This window comes from Crocuta crocuta, unplaced genomic scaffold, assembly GCF_008692635.1.
Source record: "Crocuta crocuta isolate KB4526 unplaced genomic scaffold, BGI_CrCroc_1.0 scaffold176, whole genome shotgun sequence".
In the NCBI taxonomy this organism is placed as follows: Eukaryota; Metazoa; Chordata; class Mammalia; order Carnivora; family Hyaenidae; genus Crocuta; species Crocuta crocuta.
The window spans coordinates 2,376,433-2,399,011 of record NW_027531905.1 but is presented as its reverse complement, the minus strand read 5'-3'; the positions used below and the strand labels follow the sequence as shown (position 1 = coordinate 2,399,011).

The 22,579-nt window shown below is 37.0% G+C and overlaps 1 protein-coding gene across 1 annotated transcript in view; it reads right to left on the bottom strand.

Moving 5' to 3' along the window:
* The window catches only part of IPO8 (importin 8), an 80,501-nt gene that overhangs the window by 19,411 nt on the left and 38,511 nt on the right, over positions 1-22,579 (bottom strand). The window contains exons 18-20 of the mRNA XM_077774543.1: positions 19,835-19,960; positions 19,071-19,168; positions 15,852-15,947 (exon numbers count right to left, since the gene is read on the bottom strand). Coding sequence (XP_077630669.1) covers positions 15,852-15,947; positions 19,071-19,168; positions 19,835-19,960 — 320 coding nt within the window. The remainder of the gene's footprint in view (positions 1-15,851; positions 15,948-19,070; positions 19,169-19,834; positions 19,961-22,579) is intronic.

The window sequence follows — 22,579 nt, the reverse complement described above, 5'->3', positions numbered from 1 at the left end:
CCCCCCCCCCCCACCACCACTCACATACTCTCACTCACTCGCTCTCTCTCAAAAAAATAAACTTAAAAAAAAATTCTTCTTAAGAAGTATTTCCTGGGGCACCTGGGTGACTCAGTCAGTTAAGCATCCAACTTTGGCTCAGGTCATGATCTCACAGTTCATGGGTTCGAGCCCTGCATCGGGCTCTGTGCTGACAGCTAGCTCAGAGCCTGGAGCCGGCTTCGGATTCTGTGTCTCGCTCTCTCTCTGACCCTCCCCTGCTTACGCTGTCTGTATCTCTCTCTCAAAAATAAATAAAACATTAAAAAAATTTTTTTAATTAAAAAAACGTATTTCCTAATAGTTATTTTCACTAAAAGGGAGGGGCTGAAATAATTTGTGTAAAAGAAAATTCTAAGGTGTTAATAAGGTGATAAGCTCATTTTAAAATTAAACTTTAAAAATCAAGGCTTCAGGGAGGATTGGAGGACTAGGCAGAGCACAGAGGAGTTTGAGGGCAGTGAAGATACTCTGTTACTAGAATGGTGGCTACGTATCATTATACATCTCTCCAAACCCATAAAATGTACACCAAGAATGAACCCTAGTGTAAACTGTGGGCTCTGGGTGATAATGATACATTCTCAGTGTAGGCACATCAACCCTAACCAATGTACCACCCTAGTGTAGATGGCAATAATGGAGGACACTATGCATGTGTGGGTAAGGGGTATATGGGATATCTCTGTATCATCTGCTCAATTTTGCTGTGAACCTTTAACTGCTCTAAATAATAGTCTATTAAACAAAGTTCTGTGCAAAAATTAAAGGCTTAAATGTAATATATTTTTTTAGTCGAAGCTATAAATATACTAGGAGCAGCAGGAATACTAACTAGCCTGGTTTAGGGAGATACATAATATTAAAACACAGAACTATACATGGTACTTTTAAGATTGAGATTTTAGGGATGCCTGGGTGGCTCAATAGGTTAAGTGCCCAACTCCTGATTTTGGTTCAGGAGATCAAGCCCCACGTTTGGCTCCCCTCTGAGTGTGGAGCCTGCTTGGGATTCTCTCTTCCTCTCTACCTGCCCCTTCCCTGCTCGTGCTCTCTTTCTCTCTTAAAAAGATGGAGATTGTTATAAAGAGATGACTAGTTTGATGTTTGATTAACCCTACTGATTTCTTCTCAAATTCCAATACAGAGCATTCAGATACCACAATATACGAGGGATATAGGCTACATTAAAAATTATTACTATGGGAGAAAGGGAAACCCTACTGCAGTGTTGGTGGGAATGCAAACTGGTACAGCCACTTGTGGAAAACAGAATGAAGGTTCCCCAAAAAGTTAAAAATACAATTACCGTATGATCTAGTAATCACACTACTGGGTATTTACCCAAAAAACACAAAAACACTAATTCAAAGGGATACCTGCACCCCTGTTTATAACACCATTATTTACAACAGCCAAATTATGGAAGCAGCCCAAATGTCTACCAACTGATGAATGGATAAAGAACATACCACATATACACTAGCATATTATTCAGCCATAAAAAAGAATGAAATTTTGCCATTTGTAATGACATGGATGGAACTAGAAAGTATAATACTCAGCAAAATAAGTCAGTAAAAGAAAAACAAATACCATATGATTTCACTCATATGTGGAATTTAAGAAACAAATGAGCAAAGGAAAAAGGGAGAGAGGCAAACCAAGAACAGACTCAAATATAGAGAACAAGCTGATGGTCACCAGAGGGGAGGTGGATGGGGGGATGGTTAAACAGGTGATGGGGATTAAAGTACACTTGTGATGGGCACCGAGTGTTGCATGGAAGTGCTGAGTCACTATATTATACACCTGAAACTAATATTACACTGTATGTTAAAATTTGGTAAAATAATTACTGTAAATCAATGAAGCCATAAGAAAATGTAAACGAACCCTGAAAAGCTCTTCTTGAGATATTTTAATAATAAAGTTTCATTTAACAAATGTTTACTATTACTTGCAAAGCCATTAAGAATACAAAGAAGCTCTGAGGTTTTAAAACTAATAAAACTAAAATTATCCCTTAACATTAAAACACAATCAATTCTGGGAACTGATTATGCAGAATACTTCTATATACTACTATGGAGTGATCTACAGGATGGATATATTATTATGGGAAGAAGGAAGGTGGAAAAAAATATGTATAGTATGATACTGCTTAAAAAGAGGAAGAAAGAAAATATACCTCTTTGCTTTTTACTTTATATGTTTATTTTTGAGACAGAGACAAAGCACAAGTGGGGAAGGGGCAGAAAGAGAGGGAGACATAGAATCCAAAGCAGGCTCCAGGCTCTGAGCTCCAAGCTGTCAGCCAGAGCCCGACACAGGGCTCAAACCCAGGTGAAATCATGACCTGTGCCGAACAAAGTCAGACACTTAATGGAGTGAGCCACCCAGGCGCCCTTGCTTACTTTTTAAAATGAAAAGATACACTAAACACTGGGGGTGGGAAGACAGAGAGAGAGAATAAGGGTAGAGGGGAGAGAGATGGAAGCTAGACTTCTCTGAATACATCTTGTTTTATAAATTAGACTTCAGAATTATGTACATGTTTTATATATTTAGAAAAAGATGTGAATCAATCTCTAAAAGTTAAAATAAAATGAAATAAATGAATCAAACAGAGATTATTATAAATGACTTTAAAATTTATGATCTGACTATATTTTGGCTATATATATTCCTAGCATATGGACATATCCTGGAGATAAAAACAGCTACTAAAAAATCTTAAACTGTTAATAGTAATCATATGTTAGTGATAATGTTGGTATAATTACTTTGAGACTGTATGTACATATTAGTGGAATAAAGTAAATGAATAATTATGATGAGAACCAGGATTTCTGGTCTGGCAGATACAGATTCAGATCAATGAGGTTAAATAATGTAGTTCACAGCAGCACTCTCAACAATAGNAAATAAATAAATAAATAATGCAGTCCTGAATGTGAACTGGAAATATCTGTGTGTGCTAATAAGTAAATCTTAAAATGATACAATATGTATTTCTTGGCTCTCTTGTGGAATTAATGACCAATTCATTAATAATAACTATCCCTTGTGTTTGTAGTCTTGAATACCATTTCGCATGGTAGGGCAGGAAACGTACAAGATGAACAGGGACCATCTAGTCATATCAGACGGCAAGAAAACTACTAAACACTACTGCAGTCACTTGAGGTGGGCATGTATGCGCCCACTGGTCCAAGTTAAAACAACTTTGTATATGTGAAATACACTGAAACACATCAAACAAATTTGAATCTGTAAGTTCATAATAATATTTACAAAGCAAAAAAGCAAAACACCTCACTGGTCATCTTTGGAGAATGTTAGGAAACAAACTTACTATCTTGAATCATGGAAAATAAAAGGAAATACTCAAATGGTTCCTCAGAGTAACCTGATAATGGATGAAAAAACATTTCATAGAAATATTTCAACTAATAAATGAAAAAGGAATGCCAGAATAATCACCACTAACAGCAGTAGCATCATAAGAGGAGAGACAGCCAGACATTCTGCACCTCCTGGTAGAAATACAAACCACCATCTATGAAGTATTCTTGCCAAAGGTATCACATGCATCTGACCAAATCTCTAGATCTAAATACCAAGTTACAGAAAATAGAGGAATGTAATTCCAAGGCAGTACAGTCTTTCAGCTATACTTGAGTGCACTAAACCTGTAACCTCCTTAACATTAAAGATTCCCTAGTGACCCTAACTCTCTGACAGAAATTCTTGAACACCAACTTTCCAATCCCTCTGGAACCCAGTTTTAGGAGTAGAAACCCATTGTATTATACTACAAGTGTTTACTTGCTAACTTCAAATGGGTCTATCCAGGCAAAAGCTTTTTTTTTAGTTTCAGGTATAGAGTTTAGTGATCTAAAATTTACATACAACACCTGGTATTCATCACAAGTGCCCTCCTTAATCCCCATCACCCATTTAACTCATCTCCCTACCTACCTCCCCTCTGGTAACCATCAGTTTGTTCTCTATATTCAGAAATCTGTTTCTTGGTTTGCTTCTCTTTTTTCCCATATTTGTTTTGTTTCTTAAATTCCACAAAGAGCAAAATCGTATGCTATTTGTCTTTCTCTGACTGACTGACTTCGCTTAGCATAACACTCTCTAGCTCCATCCATGTCATTGCAAATGGCAAGATTTCATTCTTTTTTTTTTTTATGGCTAATATTCCATCGTATATATATACACCACATCTTCTTTATCCATTCATCAGTCGATGGGCATTTGGAGTCGATGGGCATTTGGGCTCTTCCCACTGGGCTACTGTTGATAACACTACTATGAACACTGAGGTGCACGTATCCCTTCAAATTAGCATTTCTGTATCCTTTGTGTAAATATCTAGTAGAGCAATTGCTGGACCATAGGGCAGTTCTAATTTTAATAAAAGCAATTATTTTATTCAACTCTTTATTACCTATCAGACTCCTCCAAACTGAAATTTCAACTTCCAGTTTCCACAACCTCTCCTATTTTACTGAAAAAGCTAAAGGTATTGGATTTAAGCTTCCACACCCCTTCTTTCTACCTCAAGACCTCTCTCGATGAGTAGTATCCAAACAGCATGTTCACAATAGATATTCGTTGGGTTCAGAAAACAAAAACATTCTAGAATTAAATTAATTTGGAATACACAGATACTAACACCCTCTTAGACAACTTTTCAGATAAAGGCACAAGAAATCAAGCAATAATGACATCTGTTCAATGTTGCTTTATCCAGTATTTCCTAGATTTATCGGACCACTTAATACTTTTTGCAATAAACACCTACTAACACCATTAAATGGTCACAGTGTGAGTAATATCATCACTCTATTCCCATCTACTGGTATCCATACAATCTGTAACTGTAGGAAAAATCATCTTTATAACTTTCCAAGGAAAACCTGTGCTCTCAGGCTTTTCCCTGCCCTCATCTAACACCTTGTTTTTTCAGGTGTTTTCTGTGCAATGTTTGCAATGGCCCCCACTGCAAATCTTATTCTAGGCTTTTCTTCCCAATGCTACATGCCTAGGGCAGAAGCAGTACCCTCAGGCTACAACTAGCAGTAGCCTCCTTGCTCATCTCCACAGCCAGTGTATACAAAGACTGGTTTACATTAAGGCTACCGCTAGCAGACTCATTACTCTAAGTCCCTAACTTTGATCATGTCATTTCTCTGCTCAATGTTCGTTGCTTATGGTCAGGGTTGGTAAACTTACAGTAAATATTTAATAATACATTCAACTTTGCAGGCTATATACAGTCTCTGTTGCATACTCTTTTTTCTTTTCTTTAAACATCACTTCAAAAATGTAAACACCGTTCTTCATTCCTAGGCCATACACACAGGTCACAGGCTGGATTTGGCCCATAGGCCATAGCTTACCAACTTCTGGCTTAGAGGAAAGACTGAACTCTTTGGCATAGGTGTATTCCACACCTTCCTAGCATCATTAGACTCTACTGCTCAGGACTTTCCAAAAGCCAGTGAACAGAACTGAAGCCTTCTCTACTCTCACTCAAGTCCAGGGCTTTACTACCTTCTTGTTCTGTTGACATCACAATTTCTTTCTACCTCACATACATCACCTAAAACAGTACTCACTGAAGGAGAAAATGAGCCTTCAAAATTACATGTAAAACTTTATCAATCCAGAAAGGAGGCTGGAGGGTCACTCTTCTCAAAAATAATGGAGAACTTGGTGGTAAGCAACAAATAAGAGGAAGCTGGTGGTTCCTCCTTATTAAAATAAAAAGATAAACAGTAAGCTAGCAGTTCACATGAGAAAAACAGAAAAGAGACAGTCAAGAAGAATTCTCCTGGGGTCAGAACTAAATCAAACATGGGCTTTGAAAACCTCAAAACAGCCATTATAAATGTTTAAAAAATAAAACTTTTTTTAATGTTTATTTATTTTTGAGAGAAAGAGCTTGAGGAAGGAAAAAGTAGAAGAAGAGGAAGACACAGAATTTGAAGCAGGCTCCAGGCTCTGAGCTGTCAGCACAGAGCTCAACGCAGGGCTTGAACCCACGAACCATAAGATCATGACCTGAGCCGAAGTTGGATGCTTAACCGACTGAGCCACTCAGGCATCCCTAAAAGAAAACATTTTTAAAGTACAGGAAGCTATGATGGCCATGGCTCATCAAATATAAAATACCTATTTGGACATACAAATTGCAAAAAAGAATCAAATGGAAATTCTAGAGTTAAAAAATGCCGTAAGGGCACCCGACTGACTCAGCCAGTAGAGCATGCAGCTCTTGATCATGAAGTTATGAGTTCAAGTCCCACATTGAGCATAGAGCATACTTAAAAAAAAAAGTACCGAAAACAAAGTGAAAAATTCATGAGAAGGGCTCAACAACAGATCTGAACTGACAGAAGAGAGAATAAGCAAGCCTGAAGATAGATTGAAAAAGAATATGTAATCCAAACACCAGAGAAAAGAGAGAAGAAAAATGATCAGAGCCTCAAAGAAATGTGGAGCACCATTAAGCACACCAATGTAAGAGGAAATCAGAAGGAGAGAAAGGAGAAAAAGAAGAAAAAATACTTGAAGAAATAATGGCTGGAAACATTCCAAATCTGATAAAAACAATCTATACATCCAAGAAAGTCAACAAATCCAAGATAAATCCAAAGACATTTCATAGTAAAAATGGTAAAAGACAAAGAGATAACGTTGACAGCAGCATGAGAAAAAGCATATATCGTGGCCAAGTACAAGGGAATACTAATAAGATTAACAACTGTTAATCAATGTTTCTTACTAGAAACAATAGAGACCAGAAGGCAGGGAGATGGTATATTCAAACTGCTGAAAGAAAAAACTATCAACCAAGAATTCCATAAAACTGTCTATCAAAACTGAAAGTAAACATTTAAAAAGAAATTCCCCAATAAAACAAAACAAAAGAAAAACTGAAAGTAAAATAAAAATACTCTCAGGAAACACAAACAGAATTCATTGCTATCAGACCTTACCTTGAACTTACTAAAGGAAGTTCAAGTTGAAAGCAAGTGACCCAGAGGTAATTCAAAGACAGACAGACAGACACACACACACACACACACACACACACACACACACACACGCTCCCGTAAAAGTAATTATGTAATTTTCAAAAACAGAAAAACACTATTTGACTTTCTCCTCTTAACTATTTAAAAAGGAAATGCAACTTAAAAAAAGAAAAACAGGGGCGCCTGGGTGGCTTAGTCGGTTAAGCGTCCGACTTTCGCTTAGGTCATGATCTCGCGGTTCGTGGGTTCGAGCCCCGCGTCGGGCTCTGTGCTGACTGCCAGCTCAGAGCCTGGAGCCTGTTTCAGTCTGTGACTCCCTCTCTCTCTGACCCTCCCCTGCTCACGCTGTCTCTCTCTCTCTCTCCTAGAAATAAATAAAACATTAAAAAAAAATAAAAAAAGAAAAACAGAAAAGAAAAAGCAATTGCATAAAATAACATTTTAAAATTATATTGTTGAGACTATAAAATATAGAAATGTAGTATATTCAATATTAACAATACAAAGGAAATAGGAGCAACATTGCACTGGAGTAAGCAAATGACACCAGATGGTAACTCCATTCTAAAGGAATAAATAAAAAGAATTGAGAAATGGTAAATAAGAGTTAATATGACAAACTCTATAAACATACTTGGCTTACCTTTCTTAGCTTCTTTAACACATAAAATTACAAAAAATAACTATTTCTAGGTTTATAACATATATAAATGTAATATATGTATATATAACAGTAATAGTATAAAAAGGAAGAAGAGGTAGAGCTATATAGGAGTAATGCATCTATTTTTCACTAAAATTATGTTAATCTAAATCAGAAACAGATTCTGATAAGGCAAGATGTATACAGTAAGCCCTAGAGCAACCAATAAGAAAAAAATTTTTTTGAGAGAGAGAGTACACATGCACACAAGTTGTGGAGAGGCAAGGGGAGAGGGAGAGGGAGAATTTTAAGCAAGCTACACAGCCAAAAAGAAGCCTGATGCTGGGTCTGATCACACGACCAGGAGATCATGACCTCAGCTAAAATCAAGAGTTGGACACTTAACCGACTGAGCTGCCCAGGCACCTGGAAAAAATTTTAAGTAGTGAAAAAAAATTAAAATGTGACATTAGGAAATATTTACTTAGGACACCTAAGTGGCTCAGTCAGTTAAGCATCTGCCTCAGCTCAGATCATGATTTCAAAGTCCGTGAGTTCAAGCCCCACATCAGGCTCTGTGCTGACAGCTCAGAGCCTGGAGCCTGCTTCGGATTCTGCGTCTCCCTCTCTCTCTGTCCCTCCCTCACTCATACTCTGTCTCAAAAATAAATATTGAAAAAAAAAATTTTTAAGAAAATATTTAACTATTTCAAAAGAAAGCAGTAAAAGTAAAAAAAACAGGGGAGGGGTGCCTGGGCGGCTCAGTCAGTTAAGCATCTGACTCTTAGTTTCAGCTCAGGTCATGATCTCACAGTTCATGAGTTCAAGCCCCAAGTTAGGCTTTGTACTAACAGCAAGGAACCTGATGTGGGTCTCAATCCCACAACCCTGGATCATACCTGAGCTGAAATCAAGAGTTGGATGTTCAACCGACTGTGCCACCTGGGCACCGCTAATCATCCATCTTTGTTCTTTACTTTTTAAAAAAATTTTCATGTTTATTTATTTATTTTGAGAGAGATACAGCATGCTCGAGCGAGTGAGCACTCAAGCAGAGGAGGGGCAGAGAGGGAGACAGAGAGGGAGAGAGAATCCCAGCCTGCTTAAGATTCTCTCTCTCCCTCTACCCCTTCCCCCCACTCTCTAAAATTAAAAAAATATATATTAAAAAAATAATGGATGAGTAGAAGATCAGCAAGGAGATAGGAAAATTAAGCAACATTATAAACCAACTAGATCTAACAAAATCTATAGAACACTCCACCCAACAACAGCAGAATACATATTATTCTTAAATGCAGTGGAATATATCAGGGCAGACTATTATTTGGGGCCATACAACAAGCCCCAATACATTTAAAAAGAATGAAATTATATAAAGTATGTTCTTTAATCACCATGGAGTAAAATTAGAAACAATAACAGAGGGGCAGCTGGGTGGCTCAGCCGACTGGTCAAGCATCCAACTTTAGCTCAGGTTGTGATCTCACAGTTCATGTGTTCAAGTTCCACATCAGGCTCTCTGCTGTCAGCACAGAGCCCCCTTCAAATCCCCTATCCCCCTCCCTCTGCTCCCCCCACAGCTTTCAAGTGTGTGTGCACACACACGCTCTCTCAAAAGTAAACATTAAAAAAAATCAATAACAGAATTTGGGAAATTCACAAATACTTGGAAATTAAACACACTCCTAAATAACCAATGGGTCCAGAATAATCGTAAGAAAAATAAGAACACATTTTGAGATAAATATATAGCTAAAACAGCACTTAGAGGAAAATTTATAGTCACGGATATATTTAAAAAATTCAAATCATAAAATAACCTTCCACCTTAAGGTACAAGAAATAGGGGTACCTGAGTGACTCAGTTAAGGGTCCAACTCTTGATCTTGGCTCAGGTCACGATCTCGCGGTTTAGGAGTTCGAGCCCTGAGTGCAGAGCCTGCTTAGAATTCCATGTCTCCCTCTCTCTGTCCCTCCCCAACTTGTGCATACACATATGTTCTCTGTCTCTCAAAATAAATAAACTTAAAAAAATAAGATACTGGAAATAAAAGAGCAAACTAAACTCAAAGCAAATGGAAGAGAATAAATGATAAAGATTAGATTAGAAACTAATGAAATAGAAAATAGAAAAGCAATAGTGAACGAAACCATAAACTGGTTCTTTGAAAAGATCAACAAAATTGACAAAGCTTTACGTCAACTGACGAAAATACAGAGAGAGAGAGAGAGAGAGAGAGAGAGAGAGAGAGAGAGAGAGAGAGGACTCTAATTACCAAAATTGGGAACAAAATAGGGTCATACTACCAACCTGAAGAAATTTTTAAAAATATGAACTTCATGCCAACAAATTAGTCAACATAAAGTAAATGGACAAGTTCCCAGAAAGATGCAAACTACTGAAATTAATAAATAGAAATATGAATACACCTATAATAAATAAAGATGTAGAGAAAGCATTTGACAAAATTCAACACGCTTCATGACAAAAATAGTCAACAGACTATGAATAAACAGGAACTCCCTCAATCTGATTAAAAGCATTTATGAAAAACCCACAGCTAACATCAGACTTAATGGTGACAGGAATGTCTCCCCCTAAGATTAGAAACACTACCTCACTTTCTGCACATCTACTCAACATTGCACTAGAGGTTCTAGCCAAGGCAACTAGGTGAGAAAAATAAAAAGCACCAAGACTGGTAGTCCTAAAAGGTTTACTAAAACATTAATCTAATAAACAAGTTTGGCAAGGCTGTAGGATACACAATATATTTTAAAAACATATTTCTAAACATAGGCAATAAACGACTTGAAAATGAAATTAAGAAAATAATTCCATTTACAATAGCATTAAAAAGACTAAAATACTTAAGAATATTTTAACAAATGAACTGTAAAACTTATACTATGAAAACTAAACACTATTGAAAGATATTTGATCTACATATAAGGAAAGACATCCCATGTTCAGGGATCAGAAGACTAAGTATTCTTAAAACGGCAATACTTTCCAGATCTACACTGAACCTACAGATTCAGTACAATGCCTCTCACCATACCAGTGGACTTCTTTGCTGAAATGGACAAGCTGTCCTAAATTTCACATGGAAACTCAAAAAAACCCAGAATAGTCAAAGCAGTCTTGCAAAAGAATAAAACTGGAAGACTAGAACTTCCTAATTTCAAAACTTCATACAAAGTTATAGTAATAAAGATAGTGTATTCCTGAATTAAGGATAAAAAAAAAAATCAATCAAATAGAACGAGAATCCAGAAATGAACCCTTACCTTTGTAGTCAATTCATTTGACAAGGGTGCCAAGACAATCCAATAGGGAAAGAATAGTTGCTTCAACAGATAGTACTGAGACAACTTGCTATCCACATGCAGAATAATGAATCTGAACTCCTTCCTCATGCCACACAGAAAATTTAACTCAAAATGAATCAAAGACCTAAATATTACAGCTAAAACCATAAAACTCTTAGAAGAAAACACAAGGAAATCTCTGTGAACTTGCATTTAGCAATGGATTCTTACATATAACACCAACCACAAGAAAAAATAGATATACTGGGCATCATCAAAACTAAAAACGGCTTCAAAGGACACTTTAAAGAAAGTGATAACACAACTGGGGCACCTGGTTGGCTCAGTTGGTTGAGCTTCCGACTTCAGCTCGGGTCAGGATCTCACTGTTTGTGAGTTCAAGCCCTGCACTGGGCTCTGCACGGACAGTGTGGAGCCTGCTTGGGATTCTCTCTTTCTCCCTTTCTCTCTGACCCTCCCCCGCTTGCACTCTATCTCAAAATAAATAAAACTTAAAAAAAAAAGATTTAAGAAAGTAATAACACAATCCACAAATTGGGAGAAAATTTTTGCAAATTGTATATCTGACAATGGACTTGAATTTAGAATATATAAATAACCCCCATAACTCAATAATAAAAAAATAACCCAATTAAAATGGGCAAAGAATCTGAATAGACATTTCTCAAAAAAGATCTACAAATGGCCATATGAAAAGATGCTCAACATCATTAGCCATCAAGCAAATGCAAATCAAAACTGTAATACACTACTTCACATCTACAAGGATGGCTTTAACAAAAAGACAAAGCAAGAATCAAGGATATAGACAAATTGAAATCCTCCTCATTCACTGCTGATAGGCATGGGAAATGGTGCAGCTGCTTTGGAAAAAGTTTGGCAGTTCCTCAAATAATTAAACAAAGAACTGTCACTCCTAGATATATTCCAAGAGAAATGAAAGCATGTCCATGCAAATATCTGCATATAAATCTGCATAACATTATTCATAGTAGCCAAAATGTGGGAATGACCAGGAGCGCCTGGCTGGCTCAGACAGTAGGAAATGTGACTCCTGATCTCAGTCATGACTTCAAGCCCCTAGTTGGGGATGGAACTAACTTAAAAAAAAAAAAAAATGGATATAATCCAAACATCCACCAACTAATGAATAGCTAAAATAAATGTGAGATACCATACAATGGAATATTTGGCAATAAAAGAAACGAAGCACTAACACACACGCTACCACATGGATGAACCTTTAAAACATTATGCTACGTGAGAAAAGTCATTCACAAAGGACCATATGATTCCATTTATATGAAATGTCTAGAATAGACAAATCTCTAAAACAAAGAATAATGGTTGCCTAGGCTGGGGGGTAGGTGTTTACAGGGAAATGAGGAGTAAGTATGAATGGGTACAGAGTTCTTTGGGAGATAGTGATGGAATGCTCTAAAACTGACCACAGTCACCATAAAATACCTAGGAATAAACCTATCCAGGCGTGCCTGGGTCGCTTAGTCAGTTAAGCGTCCAACTTCGGCTCAGGTCATGATCTCACAGTTCATGGGTTCGAGCCCCGCATCGGGCTGTGTGCTGACAGCTAGCTCAGAGCCAGGAGCCTGCTTCAGATTCTGTGTCTCCCTCTCTCTCTGACCCTCCCCTGCTCACACTGTCTTTCTCTCTCTCTCAGAAATTTAAAAAAAAAAAATTAAAAAAATTAAAAAAAAAAAAACTAACCAAAGAGGTAAAAATCTGTACACTGAAAATGGTAGAAAGTTTATGAAAGAAATTGAAGAAGACACCAAAAAAATGGAAAAACATTCCATGCTCATGGATTAGAAGAACAAATATTGATAAAAGGTCAATACTATCCAAAGCAATCTACATATTCAATGCAATCCCTATCAAAATAACACCAGCATTCTTCAAAGAGCTAGAATAAACAATCCTAAAATTTGTATGGAACCACAAAAGACCCCGAAGAGCCAAAGCAATCCTGAAAAAGAAAACCAAAGCAGGAAGCATTACAATTCCAGACTTCAAGATGTATTACAAAGCTATAATCATCAAGACAGTAAGGTACTGGCACAAAAACAGACACAAAGACTAATGGAACGGAATAAAAAAACCCAGAAATGGACCCACAGATGTATGGCCAACTCATCTTTGACAAAGCAGGGAAGAATACTCAGTGGAAAAAGACAGTCTCTTCAGCAAATGGTGCTGGGAAAACTGGACAGTGACATGCAGAAGAATGAATCTGGAGCACTTTCTTACAGCATACACAAAAATAAACTCAAATTNATATTCAATGCAATCCCTATCAAAATAACACCAGCATTCTTCAAAGAGCTAGAATAAACAATCCTAAAATTTGTATGGAACCACAAAAGACCCCGAAGAGCCAAAGCAATCCTGAAAAAGAAAACCAAAGCAGGAAGCATTACAATTCCAGACTTCAAGATGTATTACAAAGCTATAATCATCAAGACAGTAAGGTACTGGCACAAAAACAGACACAAAGACTAATGGAACGGAATAAAAAAACCCAGAAATGGACCCACAGATGTATGGCCAACTCATCTTTGACAAAGCAGGGAAGAATACTCAGTGGAAAAAGACAGTCTCTTCAGCAAATGGTGCTGGGAAAACTGGACAGTGACATGCAGAAGAATGAATCTGGAGCACTTTCTTACAGCATACACAAAAATAAACTCAAATTGGAAAGACCTAAATGTAAGACAGGAAGCCATCAAAATCCTAGAGGAGAAAACAGGCAACAACCTCTTTGACTTTTGCCATAAACTTTTACTTGACACGTCACTGGAGGCAAGGGAAACAAAAGCAAAAATAAACTATCAGGACTTCATCAAGGTAAGAATATTCTGCATAGTGAAGGAAACAATCAGCAAAACTAAAAGGCAATTGAGGGAATGGGAGAAGATATTTGCAAATGATATATCAGATAAAGGGTTAGTATCCAAAATCTATAAAGAACTTATCAAACTCAATACCCAAAAACACAAATAATCCAGTGAAGAAATGGGCAAAAGACATGAATAGAAACTTTCCAAAAAAAGACATCCAGATGGCTAACAGACACATGAAAATATGCCCAATATCACTCATCAGGGAAATGCAAATCAAAACCACAATGAGATACCACCTCACACCTGTCAGAATGGCTAACATTAACAACTCAGGCAACAACAGATGTTGGCAAGGGTACAGAGAAAGAGGAACCCTTTTGCACTGCTGGTGGGAATGCAAACTGGGGCAGCCACTCTGGAAAACAGTATAGAGGTTCCTCAAAAAATTAAAAAAGGAACTACCCTACAATCCAGCACTTACACTACTAGGTATTTATCCAAAGGATGCAGGAGTGCTGTTTTGATGGGGTACATACACCAGTGTTTATAGCAGTGCTGTCAACAACAGCCAAAGTATGGAAAGAGCCCAAATGTCCATCAACAGATGAATAGATAAAGAAGAGGTGGTATATTTATACAATGGAATATTACTCATCAATCAAAAAGAATGAAATCTTGCCATTTGCAACAATGTGAATGGAACTAGAGTGTATTACATTAAGAGAAATAAGTCAGTCAGAGAAAGACAAATATATGATTTCACTCATATGTGGAATTTAAGATACAAAACAGATGAACATAAGGCAAGGGATGCAAAAATAATATAAAAAAAGAGACAGAGACAAACCATATGAGAACAAACTGAGGATTGTTGGAGGGGTATTGGGTAGGGGGATGGGCTAAATGGGAAAGGGGGCATTAAGGAGGACACTTGTTGGTATGAGCACTGGGTGTTGTAAGTAATGAATCACTAAACTCTATTCCTGAAATTATTATTACACCATTTATGTTAACTAACTTGGATTTAAATTCTAAAATTAATTTAAAAATTAAAAAATAAAACTGATTTTATGAATGTTGCATGATTCTGTGACTATATTAAAATCCACTGAATCCACTGTAAATGAGTGAATTATATGACATATGAATTATACCTCAATAAAACTGTTACCAAAAATACATGGAGCAAGTTACAGAACCGAAAAAAAAGACAACTTCACAATTTTACTTGAAAACTTCTTTTTTCTCAGTAATCATACCATGATTACACCACATACCATATTAACCTTTGTTGAAAATTTATAATACTTTTTTAAAAACTTTATTTTGAGGGACAGAGAGAGCAGGGGAGTGGGAGGGAGAGAGAGAATCCCAAGCAGGCTCAGTGCTGTCAGTGCAGAGCCCAATATGGGTCTCAAACTCACAAACCTTGAGGTCATGTCTTGAGCTGATATCAAGAGTCAGACACTCAACTGACTGAGCCACCCAGGTGCCCCTAGGATGCTTTTTAAATCAGTAAAAGAAACCTTTTCTTTTTTGTACAGTATCTTCATTTCTGGTTAAAAGAACAAATCTGAGAATATTTCAATAGAATCTACAAAAACAAAGGGAAAATGCAAATCTCTGGGAAATCAATTAAGTAGAATTTACATATTCATCTCCCTCATAGCCTCTTATTCGCTTGATAGCCTCTTAAATTATTACATATTTTTCTGTTTATTTCTTCCTCCGCTAGAATGCAAGGTGCAATTTTCAAATTGCATGGGTATTTTTCTTTGGCATTTAAATAGGATTTGTACCAGAAATCACAAACTACAGGCTATCTTTTTAATTTTCCATCATATAATATAAACAAAATGTCAATCAGGTAAATTTTCAGTATAAACATCAAGTACAAACTTTCCATGCATGTACTACCTGATCAATTCCCTTTCCTTTGCACTGAAGAATGATGACTTCAAGGAGTTTGGCTGCATGACATTCTGCATCTTCTCCTGCATCTCCACACAGTACCTAATGTAATCACAATTTAGCTCAGAAGTGAATGGCATTGCAGAGAACTTCATCAAGTCTACATGAAGCAAATATCTCATAAAAATTCAAGCATTAGAATCACAGCTTTGCTTTCTAAGTTTACCTTGCCCACCCAAAGAAGGAAGGTCAAAATAATGTCTATCTTCTTTATCTATTCTAATTTCTTATAAGAAGTAACAATTCACCTATTTAACTTTGGATTAATAAAGTAAGCTATAAGAGTTAACTGTCCAGATAAATGAAGCTTCCCTTAAAGGCAACAAAACAATAAAATGAAATCAAAAGAAATTTTAAAACCTTACTTAAATTTTAAACAATGAAACAAGCCCTGTAATTTTGTTTCTTTTGAGTTCTTGTCCATGTATACTCATTTTTTTTCAAAATAATAACCATAATTTGATATCACACACCTTTTAGCTTCTCCATTTGGACTTTAAACAACAAACATTTTCCATGGATGTTATAACCATTTAGGACTATAAGTATAGATAAATATAACAGTTTACTAGATATTCCTCTATTGTCTATGCTGTATTTTCACTATTATAAACAATTCTAAAATGCACATGTTCAAATTTGGAATATAATTGCTTTATAATAAGGTTCCCAGAAGAGAGATTCACAGAGTAGAGGCAAGCTTATATTGGAAAGTAAGAAATATAGAATAATTAATAAGAGTTCAAACACAAGCTCTAAGAATAGACTTAACCCGGAGAATAAAGACAGAAATTAAAAACACAAACAAGAAGAGGTAACAGAGAAAAACAAAAAATAGACTCACTGAATAAAGACAACAAAGTTGACAGCTTTTGTCAAAATTATTTTTAAAAGGCAAAGAGCAAAATTATTTAAATACTAGAAATGATAGGTGCAAACAATACTTAAGCTATTTCTTTGAAAAAAAAAAAGGAGTGAAAGACATAAATGCAGATAAAGGAGAGATTAAAAATAAGTAAATACTATTAAAAATAAAGAACATTATATTCCTTATAGATTTGAAAACTCAGATTAACTGGATAATTTCCTAGGCAAATACAATTTAAGAAAACTGAATTAAAAAGAAATTCCAGATAAAGACAGATTGAACATTCCCATTTAATTTTATTACTTCCCAAAAGACCATTAAAATGATAGTAATGGGATTTTAGAGGCATAAATCCACAAAGACAGAGCAAAGGAAAAAGTAGATAGCTATAAAATTTTGGAAGCTGGAAAACAGATGGATCAGAGAGCTGAATCCAAAGCAGGTAGCTGGCCAAGAATCAACACTATTTACATACAATTTAAAATTCACCTCTAGGGCAATCTAGGTTCTAAATGTAAATGGGTTCTGAAACCAGAATGCCATGGTTCAAATTCCAGCACTGCAACTTATTAGCTGTGTTTTCAGAACAACTTATTAACCTCTGTATCTTACTGTCCCCATCATGGTGGTGGTGTACACTACAGAAAGAATAAACAAATCACTCCCTTTTCCCCAAACTGTATTTGCTTGGTTGGTTGGTTGGTTGGTTGGTTGGTTGGTTTTGGTTCCCACCTCCAAAAGGAGAAGAAACAAAATATATTTCAGTAATTTAAAACAATGGGCTCTGGAGCCAGACCACCTGGGTTCAAATATGGCTCCAACATAGACTCGCTCTGTGACTTGGGACAATGTACTAACCCTCAGGCAAGATACTTACTCATAATGTTGTAAAGATAAAATAACATATATAAAATGCTTAGCAAATACTTGGTATACAGTAAGAGTTCAGTAAGTATTAGCTATTATTAAAAATCAAGAATAGGACACATGTTTTCACCACTTGGTAAGTCTAAGGACATCACTCACTGTAGGCATCACTTTTACCCCAGCTGCTATTCAGAGCAGCTGTACTAATGCATGTAGGACCGTTATCTTTTCAGCTTGCTGCTTTCCCTTTCCCTCACTAGCAACTGTCCACACAACGTAGGAGAAAATTCTAAAGATTGCCAAGTGATTATGATTTAATAAGCTAGGTTATTACAGAGCTAAAGGAGTCTTTAAAAATCACGATTCTACTCCTTCCATTTATATGTGATGAAACTTAGTGACCTCCCCAAATCTCCCTGGCTCTTTACAAATGAACTGAAACCTTAATCAGATGTGCCGTCAGCTCAGAGCTCTTAACAGATCTTGGTACACATCTCTTTTAGTGAGAAAGACAGGTTGTATACTAGCTACTTTACTCCCAACTCCAAGGCCAAACTTAGATATTTGGAGCTCTATGCAATAGTTTTATATTTATGTGTATGTAAATAGTAACCTAAAGGAGAAAGGAAAACATACTCATCAATGGTTGCAAGATGTAACCAAGAGAGGGTGAAATCTAGCCTGTGACAAAGACAACACAGTAGAGGTGTTTGCATGTAAACTAACAGTAGTCAGTGCATAGCTAATAAATCATCCTTTATTGAACTAAATGATGCTGTTTTTCCAACTATTCCAATTTTTTGTCTTATGTTATTTATAATCAAAATACATACATCTAGTTGTTTTCAATATACACATTCAATTTAAAATCATTTAAAAAATCAATGACTGACAAATTGTGTGCTTATTTTCTTAGCACTTTTCTTTAATCAAGAAGTTTACGGGGTGCCTAGGTGGCTCAGTTGGTTGGGCGTCCGACTTCGGCTCAGGTCATAATCTCATGGTTCGTGGGTTTAAGCCCCGCGTCGGGCTCTGTGCTGACAGCTAGCTTGGAGCCTGTTTCGGATTCTGTGTCTCCCTCTCTCTCTGACCCTCCCCTACTCATGCTGTCTCTCTCTTTCTCTCAGAAATAAATAAAAAACATTTTAAAAATTTTTAAAAAGAAGTTTGCATTTTTGAAGGAAAAAACACACAAAATTATTTACCCTATTATCAAGTACACAGCTGTAAGTGGCAAGCATTCTTAAGCATACCACGAATATAAAATTTTCAAATTATAATTCCAAGCACTATTAGAGTCAAAATGGCAAATATGTTGATGAAGGCAATACAGAACTAAAGGTATAAGAAACAAACTGAAAGAGTGTCCTGCAGTAAAACACTCAAACATTAGAAAGAACCACTACAACAACCAATTAGGACACACTTACCTTTCTACACATTGTAAAAAGTATTTCTAAATGCTTTGGATTAGATAATAAAGTATTTGTATCTATTGTCACATAATTATGCAGGAGAGGCATCATATCTGGAAAAAAAAATCAAAATCCCAATGAGACTTGAGTAACAGAAGTAGAAATAAATTATTCCCACTGAAGCCATATTTCTGTAGCACCCACATATTACTATCTTCCTTCACAGCCACAGAATGCTAGTAAAGAAAGTGACAGATCTGCCCTATTTATAGATGAGGAAAATGTGGATCAGAAAGATTAACATGCTCACCACTTATAGTGATTGTTCTCAATGTCTGTCTCTCTCTCCATAGGACTCATCACCATTTCACACACTGTATATTTTCTTGCTCGTCTGTGTGTTCCCCACCCTCCTTCCCCCCAACTAGAATGGAAGCATCAAAAGAGCAAGACTGTCTATTTTGTTCACTGCTATACCACTGTACTTAGAACAGTGCTTGAAATATAGACAGCATTCAGAAAATACTAACTGAATTAATGTACGAACATTTGTTCTGACTGCAAACTAATTTGAGATAGAACAGGAAACCAGCTCCCTCCTACTACCTATATCCCTAGTTCTGGAAAACACAGCTCTGAGAGCACCACCCTTTACTCGACAGGGAAATAACAACTGTTTTCTGATTAGTACTGGAACTGTACATGTGTTTTTGTCAAGTCTCAAAGGAAATAACGTCTAGACACAGAAAAGCAAAAATGTTACATGGTCAAAGCCATACCTGTAAAGTATTCAAAACAATCCTGCTGAAACACCTCATATAATATACCTAGCAGCTGCCACATTTGAGGGGAAATGCCATGACAGGTTAAACTATAGGCCAGTGAAAGAATTTCTTCATAGAATTCTAGAAGGAAGAAAATCTCTAGTTAGAACACTAGGAAATAGCAAACTTAAACCAAAGACCACAGAGGGGAGGATTTAGACTACCTGCATACATTCCCCAGCACCTAACATATTTGAACACCCCTTTCTTCAGCTACCTATCTTTGCCACCTTCCATCTCCTACCAAGATGCACCTGCTACTTAATAGGACAGGGCAAAGATCTGTTTTTACTACATTTCCCTAGAATACTGGAAATACGTATTTTCTTGATACTGTATACTAAAATAGAGTTATACTTCTAAAGCTATATTAGAAATGGGTACAAGAAGGAACTGTTGTATTATCTCTTATGCATAGGACTGTTAACTTACAAATTAATATTCTTTGGTAAGTTTAATTAAGCTAGGCTAAAATGTCTTCTGGCCTCACATATTTTTACAAACTATATTCTGGACTGTCTTTTGTCAATTTAGAAACCCTGTAAAACTTGTGCAATATTTTTAAATTTATCTCAAGACAATTATACCCACTGTAAAGTAGAAGAGTCCAAAGGGAATATTCTTGTATTTATATATAAATTTATTATTGCTCTCAGTCAAAAGGACATCCTATCTAAACATACAATCGGAAAATACAAATCTCAATACAAAATTTTTCAAATAATTCTCACCATGTCAATTTGAAAAAACTTCAAAGGTTTTTTTCCCTCTCATTTTTTAAATTTTTAATGTTTGGGTTTTTTAAAATTTTTTTATAGTTTATTTATTTTTGAGACAGAGACAGAGCATGAGTGGGGGAGGGGCAGAGAGAGAGGGAGACACAGAATCTGAAACAGGCTCCAGGCTCTGAGCTGTCAGCACAGAGCCTGATGCAGGGCTCAAACCCATGAACTGTGAGATTTGACCCAAGCCGAAGTTGGACACCTAACCAACCAAGCCACCCAGGCGCCCCAATGTTTGTTTATTTTTGATAGAGAGAGAAACAGAGCGTGAGCAGGGGAGGAACAGAGAGAAAGGGAGACACAGATCCAAAGCTGGCTCCAGGCTCTGAGCTGTCAGCACAGAGCCCAATGTGGGGCTTGAACTCACAAACCGTGAGATCATGACCTGAGCCAAAGTCGGATGCTCAACAGACTAAGCCACCCAAGTAACCCCTCCTCTTATTTAAAAGGAACTAATATTTGCCCTGGAAGCTTGGAGGGGTTTTTTCTGTCACATTTTTTTAAATATTTATTTTTGAGAGAGAGAGAGAAAGAATGAGAGACAGAGAGAAAGAGACGGCAAGTGAGGGAGGGGTAGAGAGCCGGGGACAGAAGATCCAAAGCGGGCTCCATGCTGACAACAGCAAGCCCAATGTGGGGCCCAAACCCACCAACCTAATACTGAGATCATAACCTGAGCAGAAGTCGGACGCTCAACTGATTGAGCCAGCCAGGTGCCCCTGTAACATTATTTAAAACAATATATTTTGGGCGCATGGGTGGCTCAGCAGGTTAAGCATCCAACTTCGGCTCAGGTCATGATCTCAAGGCTCATGAGTTCAAGCCCTGCATTGGGCTCTCCACACCTGCTTCAGATCCTCTATCTTTCTCTGCACCTCCCCCACTCATTCTCTCTCTTTCTCTCTCCCTCTGTCTCTCTCTCTCTCTCAAAAAATAAACATTAAAAACAAACAAACAATATATTCAAAAGCTGGTAAGACAGACAGCTGCCTTACCAAGAACAAACATAAGACATAAGACAACATAAGACAATCACTTGAAAAACAGCATTATCTGAATATGAAACATCTCAAGGTTCTGTTCATCATCACCCCACACCTTGGCCATGAGAAAAGGAAAGCAAATGCCTCTTCCTAACATAAAGCCTAAGGACAGAAAAGGATCCCCTCAATATTGCCACTCAGCACGTGTGCACAACCCGACACTCCGACGCTGAATACCAGGACTCTGAAACTTGACAGAGAAACCAGAAGGCACAAAGCTGTTGCAGATTATGGTCTGTGGCTGTGCTGGAGGCTGGACTGTGGTGGGCGGCAATCTAGGACCCGGTGTGGACAGGACAGCACTGGCTTTCTCAGCAGACCACTTCTAAGGCACAATCATGCTGGCTCCAGCCAATTCCAGCCTTCCCACAGATTCAGTGAGCTACCAAACATCCTTCTACTGCATTCCATTTACATCTGAATTCACCAAAAGTTACTTCAATCATTCTCAACCAAAAAGACTCTTAGGGTAGGATCCTTATACTAACTTTCACTTCCTGCAGAAGATAAAGCAGCTAAAGTGGTAATAGCTAAATCTGGCTTTTAATAATAAATGAAATCTTAGGAGTAAATTAGCAATGAATACAGGCAGAAGCTCAAAGTAAAGTAGGACAATGGAAACAGACTGAATCATGGACACAAAGTCAGGCTGCTGTGGCGGGGGTCCTGGACAAACAGATTCAGCCCATGACATCTCACAGAACAAGTTTTTTTCTTTTTTATCTGAGAACCTGCATGGCCAAATATCGGTTCAAAAAGGGCCATTAACATTACATCACAGCTAAAAACATGAGAAAGACCACCTGTCACCTTAAAGCTAGGAATGGGATACTAGACAGGCAACTGGAGTCATGCTTACTCATCCGTCCACTGCA